The sequence below is a fragment of the Saccopteryx leptura genome, chromosome 4, assembly GCF_036850995.1.
Source record: "Saccopteryx leptura isolate mSacLep1 chromosome 4, mSacLep1_pri_phased_curated, whole genome shotgun sequence".
NCBI classification, from domain to species: domain Eukaryota; kingdom Metazoa; phylum Chordata; class Mammalia; order Chiroptera; family Emballonuridae; genus Saccopteryx; species Saccopteryx leptura.
In genome coordinates this window covers 201,796,492-201,814,196 of record NC_089506.1, presented here as the reverse complement: position 1 = coordinate 201,814,196, position 17,705 = coordinate 201,796,492, and the positions used below count along the sequence as shown (strand labels likewise).

The 17,705-nt window shown below is 47.1% G+C and overlaps 1 protein-coding gene across 2 annotated transcripts; it reads left to right on the top strand.

Moving 5' to 3' along the window:
- Positions 1-269: 269 nt before the first annotated feature.
- On the top strand, positions 270-17,470 carry NTAN1 (N-terminal asparagine amidase). Of its 2 annotated transcripts, none has more exons than XM_066382565.1 (10): positions 270-436; positions 7,739-7,841; positions 7,918-7,983; positions 8,282-8,390; positions 11,978-12,051; positions 13,219-13,272; positions 13,816-13,869; positions 14,629-14,768; positions 16,628-16,741; positions 17,147-17,470. In XM_066382565.1, exons 1-10 carry the CDS (start codon positions 356-358, stop codon positions 17,324-17,326), a joined length of 975 nt encoding a protein of 324 aa, XP_066238662.1. In that variant the 5' UTR covers positions 270-355; the 3' UTR covers positions 17,327-17,470. The 2 variants fall into 2 exon arrangements, with proteins under 2 accessions (XP_066238662.1, XP_066238663.1); XM_066382566.1 differs by having other exon boundaries at positions 271-436; positions 14,629-14,726.
- Positions 17,471-17,705: the final 235 nt, after the last annotated feature.

Here is a 17,705-nt window from a genome sequence, read left to right as displayed (position 1 = left end):
GCGCTCAGGCCAGGTGAGCTGATCTGGGCACTCACTGAGCTACCGCTCAGAGAGCGGAGGCTCTCGCGTTAAGCGCAACTCCCCTCCCTTCACCCGCCACGCTCGCAGGACTACATTTCCCAGCTGGCCGCGGTTCTCTCCCTCGCGTTCCCATGTGGCCTTGCGGCGCCGCCCTAGATTTCCTCAACCTCCTGGGAATGTGTAGTCTCCTCGGACTCCACTTCCCGGCGGCGCTCGCGGCGGGGCAAGGCGGGGCGGGGCGCGGCCTGCGGGCGAGCCAAGGGCGGGGCGGCGGGCTGCCGGCTGCTGGGGAGGCTCCCGCCTCCCTGGGCCTGCCCGGGCTACCTCCTCCACGATGCCGCTGCTGGTCGAGGGGCGGCGAGTGCGGCTCCCGCAGTCCGCCGGGGATCTCGTCCGAGCCCACCCGCTTCTGGAGGTGAGCAGGGCCGGGGCAGGGGGCTTCGAGGCGGGCCCGAGCCCTTCTCACCCCGCCGCCGCCACTCGCTCTCCCCGAAACAGACCTTGCACTTGGCGCAGTGGAGGTGCCGGCGGCACCGCCGGTGTCCCGGCCGCTGACAGCCCACTTTCTGCCTTCGTTGGAGGGATCTGTGGAGCTTTCCCTTCTTTGGACCTTAGAGGGCATCTGCTGAGGCCCCTTTTCCGCAGAGGAGGGACGGGGGCCCAGAGAGGTTAGGTGGCTGGCCCAGTGTCGCCCAGCACCGAGGCTTGAGGACACCCTGGATCTCCTCTTCCCAGACTGGGCGGCCCCAACCCCGAGTCCGGACTTGGCCCCTTCAGGCAAACCTGGGCAGCCGCCCTTGCTCGCTGGCCCTCTCGGGGTCCCACCCCGCGTGGACGCTGCATCGTTTTGGGCTCCTCGGGAAGCAGGAGGCTGTTCCAGGGTGGGCTTGGGACAGCGTTTGGGCAGGGGTCCCCTGAGGGTCCCCTCCCCTTCTGCCGCCACACCCGCCCTCCCTGGGGCGTAGGGTTCCTGTTATTTTTAGCCAGAAGAGAGGGCCCCGCTTTTCCACAGCTGGGCCAAGTTGAGGACCACGCCCTAAAGGCAGGGTTTTGTTTTCCTGCTTTTGTCCTCAGATCTCTGAACCCTTAGTCTGTGCTTATGCAGAAACTGTTTGGAAACGGGTTTTTCTGTTAAAACAAAAACAAAAACATGGGGGAACCACACATCCCATTTGTCCGTTTAGAATCAGTAAATTGATTTAAGTGATACTTATCAAGCCCCTAATTTGTTTTTGGCATCGTCTGGTGTTCCCTTCTATCCCTACAATCAGGGCACTTACAGTCTATTTGTGGAGATTGGGTTTTAATCACAGAATCACTCAAATACTGTAAACTGTTAAGTGCCATAAAGTGCCAAAAATGCCCCTTTTTACCCCAGGATGCAAAGTGAAGATGCCTGATCTGGTCTATAGGCCTCTGGGAGGTTTTCCTAAGGTTTCCTCTGTAACAGTGACACAGGTTGTACACAATTGTTTTGTCTGAATACTAGTTTTGTTTATTATCCCTTGATCTGTCCCCCAGAATATAAGCTTCCTGAAGGCAGATAGAGCCTTTGCTTTGTGTCCTCAGATCCTAGGACAATGGAAGATGAGCCTGGAGATGAGTGTGCACTCTGTAAATATTTGTTACATTAATGCGTGAACAAAATGACAAAATGACAAAATGACGGGAAGGATGAGGAGTAACTGACAGGGAAAATGGGACTGATCTATGTGATTCTCAACTTGAATTTCAAGAAAACAATGGTAATAGTTGTCAACACATACTGAATACTTAGCAGATACTGGGCATTGGACTATGTCATTGTCACACCATTAAAGAGGGAAGCCAGAAGTAGGACTCACCAAAGGAGAAAATTCCAGCTGCCTAAAAAATTTAGATGATACTCTTTTTATGTCTGTTTGAAAATTTCTACTACAAAAAAGTGGAAAGATCAGTGTGACAGGCAGGCAGCCCACTGTGGAGAGGGGCCTGTGGGGATGGATATACCAGGGCGGCCAGCCCCTCTCCAAGGGAGGTTTGGCCTATTTAGGGGGACATGACCTAGATAGGCTGCATAGCGGAAGCCAATTCACATTGCAAACATGGAGGAGGGAAGGTCACTTTCATTTGCCGCAGCCTTAGGGAAGGAGGATGGAGGTGAGAGGGCTTTCTAGCTAGACTGTGCCGTGATGGCCGGCCAGTTTCCTGGGCGCAGAGAGAGGGTCAGAAGGGGAAGAGTGAAGATAAGCCGGAGAGGTTGGTGGTACCTGGATTAGAGGAGTTTGGATGCATCTTTCAACAGATAAGCAGTGGGGGGAAATGAAAGGTTTGACTATTTTCTATAGCAAGTAGTGTGGCCTCTTTGTAAAAATATATAAATGTCTAAAAGAAGAAAAAATAATCTGGGACCATAACTACTTTTCACATTTCAGTAAATATCCTTATAAAGGTTTTTATTTGTATATGATAAACTTTTAAACGTGAATGCATGGCCCTGGCCGGTTTGCTCAGTGGTAGAGCGTCGGCCTGACGTGTGGATGTCCTGCGTTCAATTCTCAGTCAGGGCACACAGGAGAAGTGCCCATCTGCTTCTCCACCCCTCCCCTCCCCCCTCCCACTCTTGCTTCTCTCTCTCTCTCTCTCTTTCTCTCTTTCTCTCTCTTTCTCTCTTCCCCTCCTGCAGCCATGGCTCAGTTGGAGCTAGTTGGCCCGGGGCACTGAGAATGGCTCCATGGCCTCCACCTCAGGTGCTAAGATGAGCTCAGTTGCTGAGCATTGGAGAGCAAGCCCCAGATGGGCAGAGCATCACCCCCTATTGGGCTTTCCTGGTGGGTCTTGGTCGGGGTGCATGCGGGAGTCTGTGTCTCTGCCTCCCCTCCTCTCACTGAATAAAAAAAAGGGAAAGCATACTATATATTGTATTTTATGATGTCTTATTCATGTAACAGTATAAGTATACAGTGTCAACAGTTGTAAGCCTGTCCCTAGCTGCGCCTAACATGGAACAATAACAACAATGACAGCAATGCAGTGGAACTTGCTGAGCACCACTGTCCTGTGAAGCAGGTGCCAGTGCGATTTCCATTTCACAGGTGATGACGATGAGGCATAGTGAGGTTAGGTCCCACGTCCTGTAAGTGGTGTCACCTGCATTGGAACACTGCAGTCTACCTTTGACTCTAATTGTACTGCTCAGTATGGTAGTCACCAGCCACAAGTGGCTGTTTACATTCAAATTAATTAAAAATAAACTTTAATCACCAGTTCCTTAGTTGAACTAATCATATTTCAAGTGCTCAACAGCCACTTGCGGCTAGTGGCTACTGCATGCAACAGTGCAGATACAGATTGTTGCCCAAAAAAGGCTGTGCTCTCTAGAGTCTTTGCTCCTAACCAGCCACTGGGTGTTCCATAGCCAGTCCTGCAACATCTTGGTAAGTGGTTCCATAGAATTTCACAATATGAGTGCCCTGTCGCTTTGTTCCTCCTTTTAAGCATGTTAGATACATTCTTTCACTATTATGAACATTCACAGAGCTAAATCTTTATAAGCCCCATAATTATTCCTACAGGTGAAATTGCTGGGCTTAGAGATTTTTTTTTTTTTAAGCAGAAAAATGATGTAACAAACTCAGTGTTTTGAAGCAATGATGCTGGCAGCCATTGGGAGAACAGAGTGGGCGAGGGAGACTTTGAGACTGTCAAAGAAACGGGCGGGGAACCGTGACAGCTACCCCCTACAATCCTGCTCTCAGTTAATCGTCACACAGCCTAAGGAGTGGCCAGTCTCATCCCCGTTTCCCAGAGGGTCGGGAGCAAGGCCAGATCACTCGGGGAAAGGCAGAGGACTCCCACGGCAGGCATTGCTTCTCTCTTCCACTCCTGAGTTCTCTGGCAGGAATTTAGATGCGAGACCATGACGGACTGAAATAAGGTAGCCCAAGTGGGAAAGAAGGCTCAGTTTTGAGAGCTGTCCCTGTTAGTACTTTCTTACAGAGCACCATGCTTGCAGTTCACAAAGCACTTTTATACCTGCTCCCCTCTTTTTGAAAGAACAACAGAATATAGCAGCAGGGTAAGGGGTCTGTGACCAACCTGAAGGGTACAGCTAAGAGATTGGCTAACAGGGAACAGTAAATTACAGCCACAGGCCAAAGCCTGTGTGTGGGTAGCTCACAAGCCAAGAATGGTTTTTACTCTTTTTTTTTTTTTTTGAGTCATGTACAGTAAGTATACTCTCTTTCCTTCAAGTGGGATCAGGTAGTGCGTTTCTCAGTTCTCCGCATGTGTTGACTTTATACTTGACTATCCCTTTTAGTCTCTGGCCTGCTCTGATACATGATGTGCTCCGCACAGCTTTCCTCCTGAGGGCCGCTACCTTGCCTCCAGAGCCCCCCAAACAGAACGGGAGCTGTAGTTACTGGGTGCTTGGCAAGTGAGACAGATCGTGGGTGTACTAGCGTTCGTTGTAGTCTAAGGAGGATGTGAAGTTATACAGAGAGCAGCGTTCTACCAGCTTCCGTTCTCTTCACCTGCCTATTGCTGGGGGGGGTCAAGAAACTGCGGGAGGAGAACGAAATTTGTAGAAGTCCAGTTTCCAGAACCATTTAGAGCACACTTACTGGAATGGCCTGTGTTGCTCTCTTCCATGTCACTGCTGTAGTTTGTACACACTGTAACCGAGTCTCTTGGTTTTTGCATTTTAGATGTTGGGAGGAAAATCAGAAGAATATTTTATGACATGTGAAATATATGAAATTCAGATTTTGGTGTCTCCCATAAATAAAGCTATTGGAAGGACAGCTACAGCCCTTTGTTTCCGTGTGGGCTGTGAGTTTTCATGCTGCAGGGTATAGTTTGCAAAGGCCACAACAGTTCCTGTCGGATACATGCAGAAAGGGTCTGCTGACTCCCGGGTAAGCGCACAGTGCCCCTGACTAGGACTGGGAAGTGCGCTGAGGTGTGGCGCAGAAAGACCAACATGGAAGAGATCGTTCGTGAATCTCAGTTGAGAAAGCGGGGCTGTTTTTATATCAGAAAGGATGTGTTTATAAGGTAGAGCTGGCTGTGGGTTTTCCCACAGAGGAGGACTTAGGTTAACTTTTTAAAATTTAAGTGGAAAACAGAAGCAGCGTCCCGTTTTTGCTTGTGGCATTCTCTTCTAATAATCCATGCTGCTTTTACTGTGGAAATAGTAGGAGCTCTGTCAAAAAACATCTGATTTTTGGTTTTGGGTATGAAAGTAATAATTTCTCACAAGTAGCTTTGCTTTTGGGTGGTGACCTGGTTGTGAAAATAAGTGATAAAAATTCGCCTTTACTCCCTCTCTCAAAAGAACAAAGCGAAGGTGAGTATTAAAGGAACGATATAAAGGAAATTCTGAATTCTCTGTTATTTTAAATTGAGGTGAGGTTAGAGTGGTATGAAAATGAAAAACATTCTCTACCTGACCGGTGGTGGCACAGTGGATAGAGCACCGACCTGGGATGCTGAGGACCCAGGTGTGAAACCCTGAGGTTGCCTCCTTGACTGTGGGATTATAGACATGACCCCATGGTCACTGGCTTGAGACCAGGGTCGCTGGCTTGAGCAGGGGGTCACTGGCCCGGCTTGAGCTCCCGCCCCACTCCCCCATCAAGGCATGTAGGAGAAGCAATCAGTGAACAACTGAAGTGATGCAACTATGAGTTGATGCTTCTCATCTCTCTCCCTGTCTCACTGTCTCCTCTCTCTCTGTCACTCTCTCTTGCTAAAGAAAACAGAAGAAAAAAAAGAAGTTGAAAAGCACTCTGATAAGGAGTGTTTTGAGTTTGAGAACAACTGGCCATATTTATTTCAAAGTTCCTAGCTGACCTAACTCTTGACTGCAGTTCACTTAATCCTCAGTTCCTTTCTTAAATTGAGGGTCTGGTCTCATTGTAATTGCTGCCTTGCTTCCAATTAATGGCAGTTTATTAGAAGAAAACACTGTATAACTCATCCAGCTGATCATTATGCTTTTTTATATCTATTTTAGTAAGCACTGACTAAATTCACACCAGTCAGGAGGTATGACAAGGAGCCAGTATAAGATTATACAAATGTTCTCCAGTCTATACAGTACATACATACTGTGTATTACACAGCTGCATAAGAATTTATTTATTGAGTTTTCTTTCAAGTAAGAAGGAAATTATGATATTTAGGGTTGTATCAATTTGACATTTTTGAAAAAAATGTACAATTTAGTTTTCATTCAAGAATTTAACCCTGGGTCTCTCCCCCCCCCCCCCCCGCAGGTTTACTGAGTAAGAATTTATACAGATATTGAATTAGACAAAATGTTGACACCTAATATTAATATATTATTTTCATAGATTTGCTCCTTTTGATTTTTTACTTTAATAATAACGTAACTACATCATAGAAGATTTAGAGAATAGAGAAAAAACACCAATGAAATTATTGTGTTTACCCTGTTCTAGCATAACTGTACTCATTCTGATGAGTTTCCTTCCAGTATTTTTTTCTAGGTGGAGCATCATTTTAGCGGGGTTGTTTGAACAGCATATTTATAGCTTAAAATTTATTTTATTTTTATTTTTATTTTTATTTATTTATTTATTTTTTGTATTTTTCTGAAGCTGGAAACGGGGAAAGACAGTCAGACAGACTCCCGCATGCACCCGACCGGGATCCACCCCGCACGCCCACCAGGGGCGACGCTCTGCCCACCAGGGGTCGATGCTCTGCCCCTCCGGGGAGTCGCTCTGCCGCAACCAGAGCCACTCTTGCACCTGGGGCAGAGGCCAAGGAGCCATCCCCAGCGCCCGGGCCATCTTTGCTCCAATGGAGCCTTGGCTGCGGGAGGGGAAGAGAGAGACAGAGAGGAAGGAGGGGATGGGGGTGGAGAAGCAAATGGGCACTTCTCCTATGTGCCCTGGCTGGGAATCGAACCCGGGTACCCCGCACGCCAGGCCGACGCTCTACCGCTGAGCCAACTGGCCAGGGCCGCTTAAAATTTATTTTATACTTTTGTTATCTTGCTTTTCAGTGTACATTTCAAAACTAGTTCCCCCTAGTCTGCATTTTCCATGATTGTGCAGTTAGTAGTTGTGAGTTGGTTCTGCATCGTGCATTCTCCCCTCTCTCCTGCTGCTGCTCCCAGCTCTGTGCCGTCCTAAACGATGCAGGGTTTGGACTGCTCCCTTGCTCCGGAACTCCGGAAGCAGGAGTCCCAGACTAGGGGCTAGGGAAGGCCCTGACCCCTCTACCTCTGTGCCGTCCTAAAGGATGCAGGGGTTGGACTGCTCCCTTGCTCCGGAACTCCGGAAGCGGGAGTACCAGACTAGGGGCTAGGGAAGGCCCTGACCCCTCTACCTCTGTAAGGAAAGGAAAGAAGGGATGTGGTTTCTGAGCCACTGGTCCATTAGGCCATATAATCTGATTCTCTTTACAATTAGAAAATTGTGAGGAGTCTCATATTCTTTGGTAAAGAGCTGAAAAGGGATTTTTGCATCTGACTCCACAGGCACTAAAATCTTGTTTTGTAGGTTAAAAAATAACAGAACTTTTTTTTTCTTGCATTATTCCACATGATAGTTGCTACCTTTTTATTTGAGCCTTTCTGTCAAACACACACGCCTCAAATCTACAAGTGTGTGTTTCCCACCTAGGGCACGCTTTGGCTCTCCCCACCTCTCTAGTTACTCAGTCCTCACTAATTTCCATCACTATTTTTTTTTTAATTAAACAGGAAAGAGCCAGACTTCTCAGAGGTCAGTCTGTTCAACAAGTGGGACCCCAGGGCCTTCTGTATGTTCAGCAAAGAGAGCTTGCAGTGACCTCCCCAAAGGATGGTAGGTTAGGAAGCAGTGAATTGGGCATTATCACAAAAGGCTATTGGATATTTTATTTTATTTCTTTTTTAAACAGGCTCCATCTCCATTCTGGGTTCTGATGATGCCACCACTTGTCACATTGTGGTCCTGAGGCACACAGGTATGGCGAGAGAGATGAAGGAAATCATTACTTAAACTGACCCAACATTTGGGAACATTCATTTCCCAATTCAAGTGTCCTGGTGTCCAATCTGAAACCTGAGTCGGCTTACCTTTTCTCTGGTCTGCATGGTGTCTCCCTGTGCCCTGGTCAGAACGGGTTGGCTGGGCAGCACAGCCTCTGGTTTTTCTTACAGGATAGTCAAACACGAGGCGCTCCAAATGGACAGGAGTCGACTTGGCTTGCCAACTGAGTTCTCGTTGGGAATAACATGAGTTATTTCACCCTTGTTCTTCAGGTAATGGGGCTACCTGCTTGACACATTGTGATGGAACCGACACCAAAGCTGAGGTCCCCTTGATCATGAACTCCATAAAATCCTTTTCTGACTCTGCTCAATGTGGAAGGTGAGCTCCTTGTATGTTTTGTGATAATAGGAACTCTGCACCCTTGTATAGAGGCAGTAGCTGTGGAAGCTGCTGTGGAATCATGGAAGGTCATGACCACGGTGGCTGTCTTGTTCTGGAGCAGAGCTTGCTACAGCATGGCTCCTTGTCCGTAGTTGCTGAGTGAATGAATGGGTGATGGGCACAGGCTGGGGAGCAGTGCTGGATTGTGAAAGGAAGGTTGGGCCTTGCACCTGTAGTTGTATTTTCAGTAATGTATTTTTATTAAATTTTTTAAATGGATTTTAAAGAGACAGAGGAAAGGAGAGAGGGAAACATTTATTTTGTTGTTCCACTTCGTCGTGTATTCATTAGTTTCCCATATGTTCCCTGACCCAGGGTCGAGCCTGCAACCTTGGTGTTTTGGGACGATGCTGTAACCAACTTAGCTAACAGGCCAGGGCCTCAGTAATGTATTTTTAGATGTTCATATATCAGACGTTGCTTTGTTATTCACCAGATGTGGTATCCCTTCCTCCTTCCCTTCCCTTCCCTCCCTCTCTCCCTCGTTCCCTCCCTCCCTCCCTCCCTCCCTCCCTCCCTCCCTCGCACAATTACTTATTGAAAGCTTTCTGTGAGCAAGAACTTGATACAGGTGCCAAGGACGTAGCAGCGGTCAGAGTAGACCATACTTGCCCCTATGGTGTTCATATTGAAAAGCAAGGAGCCATTCACTAAGCAAAGCAGGATGTTAAATGGTGGACAGTGCTGTGGAGAAAAACAAGGCAGGGAAGAAATGGGGGAAGGCTGAGGATCAGGGGTACAGTGTTAAGTGTCAGTATATCACTGGTTTCACTAGATTACTTTTTTTTTTTTGTATTTTTCCGAAGCTAGAAACGGGGAGAGACAGTCAGACAGACTCCTGCATGTGCCCGACCGGGATCCACCCGGCACGCCCACCAGGGGGCGACGCTCTGCCCACCAGGGGGCGATGCTCTGCCCCTCTGGGGCATCGCTCTGCCGCAACCAGAGCCACTCTAGCGCTTGGGGCAGAGGCCAAGGAGCCATCCCCAGCGCCTGGGCCATCTTTGCTCCAATGGAGCCTCGCTGCGGGAGGGGAAGAGAGAGACAGAGAGGAAGGAGAGGGGGAGGGGTGGAGAAGCAGATGGGCGCTTCTCCTGTGTGCCCTGGCCGGGAATTGAACCCGGGACTTCTGCATGCCAGGCCGACGCTCTACCACTGAGCCAACCAGCCAGGGCCTCACTAGATTCCTTATGAGAGCTGATGTCTGACCTGACCGTCCATTATAGCATCTAACCTTCACTGGGTACAGAAGCGTAATCACCTCCATTTCATGGCTGCTGACACTGAGACTTGGCTGACCCGGAATCACACAGCTAGTTAGTGGCAGGCCCACAACACAGGTCTGACCTGTGCTCACAATGTCTCCTCTCCTCTCTCTCTCATTAGGTAGACTCTGAAGGCTTTGTTCATTTTATTTGAAGTCTAAGGTAGCCATTGAATGAACTAGTCCCCTGGTCGGCAAACTGTGGCTCGTGAGCCACATGTGGCTCTTTGGCCCCTTGAGTGTGGCTCTTCCACAAAATACCACGTGCAGGCGCTACCTCGATAAGGAATTGTACCTACCTATATAGTTTAAGGTTAAAAAATTTGGCTCTCAAAAGAAAAATTTTTTTTTCTGTATTTTTCTGAAGCTGGAAACGGGGAGAGACAGTCAGACAGACTCCCGCATGCGCCCGACCGGGATCCGCCCGGCACGCCCACCAGGGGGCGACGCTCTGCCCACCAGGGGGTGATACTCTGCTGCAACCAGAGCCACTCTAGCGCCTGGGGCAGAGGCCGAGGAGCCATCCCCAGCGCCCGGGCCATCTTTGCTCCAGTGGAGCCTTGGCTGCAGGAGGGGAAGAGAGAGACAGAGAGGAAGGAGAGGGGGAGGGGTGGAGAAGCAGATGGGCGCTTCTCCTGTGTGCCCTGGCCGGGAATCGAACCCAGGACTTCTGCACGCCAGGCCGACGCTCTACCACTGAGCCAACCGGCCAGGGCCTCAAAAGAAATTTCAATCGTAGGGCTCTGTTGACTAATGAGTTTGCGACCACTGAACTAGCCCATTAACATACAAGCCCTTAGAATCCCAGGGATTCTCTGGCAGAGTTTCATTAGTACGACAGATCAAATTTTAAATTAATTCTGTTGCTGCGTGTGTTGGTGACACAGGCTGGGCCAGCTTCACTGGCATGCAACCTGTGCAGTTGCAGAATGGCCTTTCTATTTTGCAATGGGCTCCACAGATTACATAGCAGATTACGACATGCAGTTGTGAGATGTCCCCGGCCTGTTCAAGGAACCGATTTGGTCACTCTGAAAGGTTTGTTGCAACTATGATTTGGAATGCAAACCTGTAGCCCAGTGTTGAGCAAAGCCGTGATCACTGCTCTCCTTACTTTAAATGTTTATTGTGAGGCCACTTGATGCTTTGCCCATGCTGGTTACTTAGATCCCAGTTCATCGTTGCTCATGTCTGTGTGAAATACAGCTGTGTGAAATACTCGCCTGACCAGGCGGTGGTGCAGTGGATGGAGCGTCGGACTGGGATGCAGAGAACCCAGGTTCGAGATCCCGAGGTCGCCAGCTTGAGTGCGGGCTCATCTGGTTTGAGCAGAACCTCACCAGCTTGGACCCAGGGTCGCTGGCTCGGGCGGGGGGTTACGCGGTCTGCTAAAGGCCCGTGGTCAGGGCACGTATGAGAGAGCAGTCAATGAACAACTAGGGTGTCGCAATGCGCAACGAAAAACTAATGACTGATGCTTCTCTCCGTCCCTATCTATCCCTCTCTCTCTCTGTCTCTGTAAATAAATTAATTAAAAAAAAAAAGAAAGCAATCAATGAACAACTAAGGTGTCGCAACAAAAAACTGATGATTGATGCTTCTCATCTCCGTTCCTGTCTGTCCCTGTCTATCCCTCTCTGTCTCTGTAAAAAAAAAAAAAGAAATACAGCCACACTTTCAGAAACACTAGGTTGTTACAGGCTGTGGACAGGGGTTAGTGGACAAGTGAGCAAGGGAAACAGGGCTAAACAAAGTTTGATTTTTTCAACTGTTGGACTTCTTAGGCCTTTTCTTTGCTAGTGTGTACTGTGACTCCTAGGGAGGGGTTACAGTAGGCAAGATTTCCTAAATATTTAACTCCAAGAATCTTTTTTTTCTGTCTCATGCAGCTGATGTTCAGGGCAGCACAGTGGATAAGCATGTGCTTTAGACAGACTCAGTTTCCTTCTCTGTGGGATGGCGGTGACCATTCCTGTTTGTCCAGGAGAGGTGGGCATTAGGGGGCAGCATCTGCGGGAGGCACACTGCAGTCCCTCCCTAAGATGGGCTGTGGTCCGTGCAAGCTGTCTTTCCTGCACTCCTCCACCCCAGCTCCTCCTAGGGAAGACACATCTACCCCAGCGGTCCCAGAGACATCGCGTGCCTGCGTCGTGGCTGAAGGGCGAGGGTTCCCAGGAGCCGAGGACCGCAATCAGAGCGAGACCAGCGCACGCCGCTGTGCATCGTGCTGGCCTCTGACCACTGTCCCTCTCTTTGCCAGGCTGGAACTGCACCTCGTGGGCGGCTTCAGTGATGATAGGCAGTTGTCACAAAAACTTACTCATCAACTTCTTAGTAAGTTCACTGTTTTCCCCTCAAATTTATATGTTTTTGCTTGTGTAAAAGTCCCAGTGAGGACACAACTTAAAGAGGGGCATACCTTCCTGGAGTGACATAGCTGCTTAGCTTGAAATCTAATGAAGACTGAACTGTAATGAACTAAATTTTTAGGGGCTAATGGTGTGGGGACACGATTTCATTTTAAAACAGCAGTTGATGTACTCCAAAGTAGGAATGCTCTGAATTATGTAAAAACAGATCCACCCTCTGGGCAGAATGTTCATTTTAATCTGTAAAATATGAAAACATTGACTATACCATTTCTTCCCTACTCAATGAGCAATTATTTTTTTTAAAAAACCACATTGTTCTGTGTTGATTAACCATGAGGCAGGGAGGTAACACAGGCACAGAGAACCAGCACATACATTGGTACGACCTGTTGGGAAAGCTATTTGGTGTCCTGGTGAAGAAGTCTTGAAAGGTTCATGTCCTTTGTCCCAGTAATTCCCCTTCTGCGAATCTTTTCTAAGAAAATAATCTGAAATATACACAGAATTTATGCCCAAAGATAGGCAACATATCGTTTACAACAGAAAATAATCTAATGTTCATTAGTGGAGGAATAGTTATATAGCTGTTAAAAAATAGTACTCATGAAAAAAGTTTCAATTCCATGGGAAAATACATATGTACAAAAAAATTGGGTTATAAGATTGTCGACATACTATGAGCTTAGCTATGCACAGGAAAGAATGGAATATATAGCGTATTAACTGTGAGATTATGGGCATTAAAAACATATTACTCCTTATACTCCTGTATTTTCCAAATTTTTTATGCCTGAAGTCAGGAAAAGACGTTACTTAGGAAAAGATGAATAAAGATCTTGTCAGTTTATCCCCCTATACCTCAGAATGGAGAGAGAAATGGAAAGCCTTGGTCACAGTTTCCTTTGGGCTGGAGGCTAGGAACACGACTGTCACTTGGCAGCAGGGGCCCTGGCATCAGGTCACGTGGGTCTGGCCTCTGATTGACAGGCCAGGTTGTAGTTGAAAAGGCAGTGGAACAGAGATGGCTCAGCTGGCTTCCTTCCCGCTGTCCCCATTTTTACTTGCTCAAAAAATGTTCTGTTAATTAAAGGAGCTTTTTTGATACCTAGTTTTAAAATTCTAATTCTAGGTGAATTTGACAGACAAGAAGATGACATTCACTTAGTGACGTTATGTGTGACAGGTAAGTTCTGCCATCTTTCCCAAAACAAAGCTGTAGATTTCAGGAAGGCTTTGCTTCACCCTTAGAGCAGGACCTGGCACCATCAGGACCGGGCTCACAGAAGGCACAGCTGCTAAGGCATTGCTGACTTTTGCTCTGGCGTTTCCCAGCTGCGGGAACGGCCTCCCCTCCCTTCCCGGGGTCCGCATCCTGCTCAACCTGTTGAGATGCTGACCCACTTTAGAGCAAGTCATGTTCCCTTCCCTGAGATACTCGGAAGCCTCCCCTGTACTCCTGGGCAGAAGCGACCACACCCCAGGCAGGAGCTGCCACCTCGGGCGGCAGACCGCTGGGAGGCACTGACTCGGGAAGGGGCAGTGCGTTCAGGGCAAGCCCGAGTGCTCTGGGACTCAGCAAAGGAAGTAGGAAAACTGTCCCTTTTGTTGTCTGGTTCCCCCCTATAGCAGTGGAGCTTTTTCTTGGCCTCTAGTTTACAAAATGAAAGCAATTATTTAGTATTTCTTAAAAATTGGATCTTAGAAAAAATTTTTTTTTATTTGTTAGAATTAAATGACCGGGAAGAAAACGAAAACCACTTTCCAATCATTTATGGCATTGGTAAGTAGTGTGTGTATTTGAGGGTAGAGGCTGGCCATGCGCTCACAAGGCAGGCTCAGTGCAAGGCTGTTCCGTGAACGGCTCAGCCCAGGGCCCAGGGGCTGGATGGCATAATAATTTTCTGACAGCAAGGGAACCAAGAACAAAGATCCTACAAAGGAAAATACAACTTACCAGATTAGAGAAAATCCAGAAACTTCTACCTTCCTGTGATGACCCCTAAGACTCCTGAGGATGTAATAGGATGAAATTGGCTGTATTTGCAGAGGGCTTATACCATGTATGTAATATTTTACATATTTAGCTAGGTGGTAGGAACACAGATGTGTGTTATGTGTAACAAAGTTATATATCTGAAACGTATAATAATTAGAACAAACAAAAACACCAGACTTGGCCACAATCACAGGTCGCCTTCCTGACCTCAACCATTTGCAGACACGTTTGCCCTGCACCTACCTGAAGAGATGAATTGCCTTCCCCGCCGACCGGGCCGGTGCTTGGTTTGGAACAGCCTTACTAAACCTAGTTCAGCTCAGGCCTCGGCCATTTTGAGTGAGATACTTGGCTACAGGATTGCCTTTTCCCTGTCCAGGAAGAGGGAAGCTCCAGGCACTTAATGTTGTTCAATTTCCATTCTATCCTTTCTTTGAGAGAGACACCCATATTCTATTATGTATGGTGGGAGAAATGTGGGCCTGTGCAAACTTTCCGTGTTTATCTTTTGTCAACTCAAAGTCATCCTGTTGTCCCTCACAGCTGTCAACGTTAAAACTGCAGAGATTTACAGAGCCTCCTTCCAAGATCGTGGTCCAGAAGAGGAGCTGCGTGCTGCACGAGCTTTAACAGGAGGACCAGTGAGTCGTCAAACTTCACAACTCACATGCGCACGCACACTTGTAGGTTATAATAGCTCAAGACCCCAATTCTCTGCCTTGAAGGTGTAGGGGGAGGTAATGTGAATCCCCAATATCCAATCCAAAGAGAATGAACCCCTTTTACTTTGTAAGAACTTTACCTATAAAGTTCCTATAAAGAGCCAGGGCCCTGGCTGGTTGGCTCAGTGGTAGAGCGTTGGCCTGGCATGTAGGAGTCCCGGTTCGAATCTCGGCCAGGGCACACAGGAGAAGCACCCATCTGCTTCTCCACCCCTCCCCCTCTCCTTCCTCTCTGTCTCTCTCTTCCCTTCCCGCAGCCAAGGCTCCATTGGAGCAAAGTTGGCCCAGGCGCTGGGGATGGCTCTGTGGCCTCTGCCTCGGCGCTAGAATGGCTCTGGTCGCAACAGAGCAACGCCCCAGATGGGCAGAGCATCGCCCCCTGGTGGGCGTGCCGGGTGGATCCAGGTCGGGCGCAAGCAGGAGTCTGTCTGACTGCCTCCTCGTTTCCAGCTTCAGAAAAAAAAAAAAGAGCGAGCCAGGAAGGGGGAAGGAGAGGTTTCTCCCCTCTGCACCTTGGATCATACACTCTTTTCGACCAAGTCACTAAAGAGCAATCTGCTGGAATGAGTTGATCAAAAACACTGATCAAATCAATTTAAAAGTCAGATTGCCTTAGGGTGCTTTTTATTTTGTATTTACATGTTAATTTTCTCGATTTTGGAGAGAGAGGGAGAGCGAGCAAGAGAGAGACAGGAACAGCGATGTGCCCGAGCCGGGGATCAAACCGGCAATCTCCATGCTTCAGGACGATGCTCTAACCAACCAAGCTGTCTGGCCAGGGCCTTAGAGTGCTTGTTAATTAATTAACATTTTAATTTTAAAAGAAAAATAAAAACCTAAGACTGACATGCTGTTCGAGGAGTGGGTGAAAGAATCCTTTAAAAATGGGTCAAGTGCCCTGGCCAGATGCTCGGTTGGTTAGTGTTTTACTAATACGCAGAGGTTGTGGGTTCAATCCCTAGTCAGGGCACATACAGGAACATATCAGTGTTTATGGCTATCTCTCACTCTCCCTTCCCCTCTCTCTCCAATAAATAAAAATTTTAAAATGTGTAAAGTGTGAAAAAATAGAATAGCAGTCAGAGCACCCAAAAGAGATCTGCTCATTCATCAAATGCTGACATTTTCACTGAAAGATAATACTTGGATTCAGAATGATCTATTTTGCCAATAACATTTTTAGGGTTCCTTTTATAATTTCTCAAGTAGCATCACAGCTATGATTTAGCTAATATTCAGAGTATATTTCAATCTCAGTAACCGAAATTGAACAATGCTGGGTAAGCCTAGAACAACTAACTGTTGACAGATCTGAGAATTCAGGGTATCTATCACTTGGCAAATGAGCATTTTTACAAATTGTTTTTCCTTTCTTTTGATGGGGCAACAAATGTATAAAGTTGCAAGGTAACAGCTGCTTGGGTGTAAATATGGAGGCAGTGTTTCTATGTAGCCATGAGGAACATGGACTTCACAGACCCCTGGGTCTGAGGCCCAGCTCTGATGCTTACTGGAAATGTGACTGTGGGCTATGTGCCCCGGCTCGCCGAGCCTCAGGTGTTCAATCAAAATGGGAAAATGCCATCTTCCTGCAGGATTGTCGTCAAAACTAAACAAAATAATATGTTACAAAGTGTAGTACCAGACAGTTGTTGGAAGTATTGAGTAAGTAGCAGTGTTTATTATGAGACAAAATTGTAAAGAAGCTTGTCATGCAGAAAATGCCTTAACTGCTAGACTCCACTGGAACCTGCTTTAATGGTAGGGTTTGAGAAGCTGTAACGTTCCTTAAATTCTATCCTTAAACTGTTCTTTTTTAGATGATTAGTATTTATGATGCAAAGACAGAACAACTTCGAATAGGACCGTATTTCTGGATGCCATTTCCCCATGTGGATTTCTGGTTGCAGCAAGATGATAAGCAAATACTAGAGGTGAGAATTTACAGGTTGGGCAAACCTTAACTCCCTGGACCCTAGTCTCCTCATCTGTAAGAAAAGAGGGCTTAGACTAAATAAAAGCTGCTTCTCCTCCACTGGGTAGGATCTGTCTTCTGGATGCTGCCGACAGACCCCCATCCACTTCTGTGTCAGTTGGGGATGAGCACTGTCCTGGACAGACACCTGCAGAGGTGAAGCAGGAAGCAACCAACTGCTTTTTTCCTATTAACCCAGTACACCTCAGTTCTTCCGTAATTTTACAACGTATATAGCTTTATATAGTGATCTGAGGACATCCTGGTTAATGTTTAAGGAACACAAGGGTATTTTATTTGACGACTTTATCAGTAGGGAACATAGCAAGGTTATTCTCATGCTTCGACTCTTGTTTTTCTCCAGAATCTGTCCACTTCACCTCTAGCTGAGCCCTCTCACTTTGTTGAACATATTAGATCTACCTTGATGTTTTTAAAAAAATATCCATCTCCAACAAACACGCTATTTCCTGGAAATAAAGCTCTCCTCTACAAAAAGAATGAAGATGGCTTATGGGAAAAGATCTTCTCTCTAGAAAGCTAAATATAGAAATTACCAAAGAAAGCAACTTTTTGGTGTGACAGACCATTGGTGGAGGTTGGACAGAATGTGAATTTGGAATCTACATCCCTTGAGTCTTAGTGTCTTTCAAATGACTTTCAAAATAAAATCTTATTTTGGCAAAGGTGTTTGTTTACTTTTTACTTTGCTAAAAAGGTGACATGCAGCTTTTCCTTTCTAGCTAGTAGTAAGGGGCAGAGTAGAAGCCACTGTCTCGGTATTCTGCGACAGCGATTTCAGTTACTTAGGGTAATATTTCTAATTCTATAAAAATTAGTGAATAAAGGAAAAATTATAATTGAGTTTGCTTTAAGAACAATATTTAAGAGGGGATTTTTGGCCCCAAAATATTTCAGAAGCA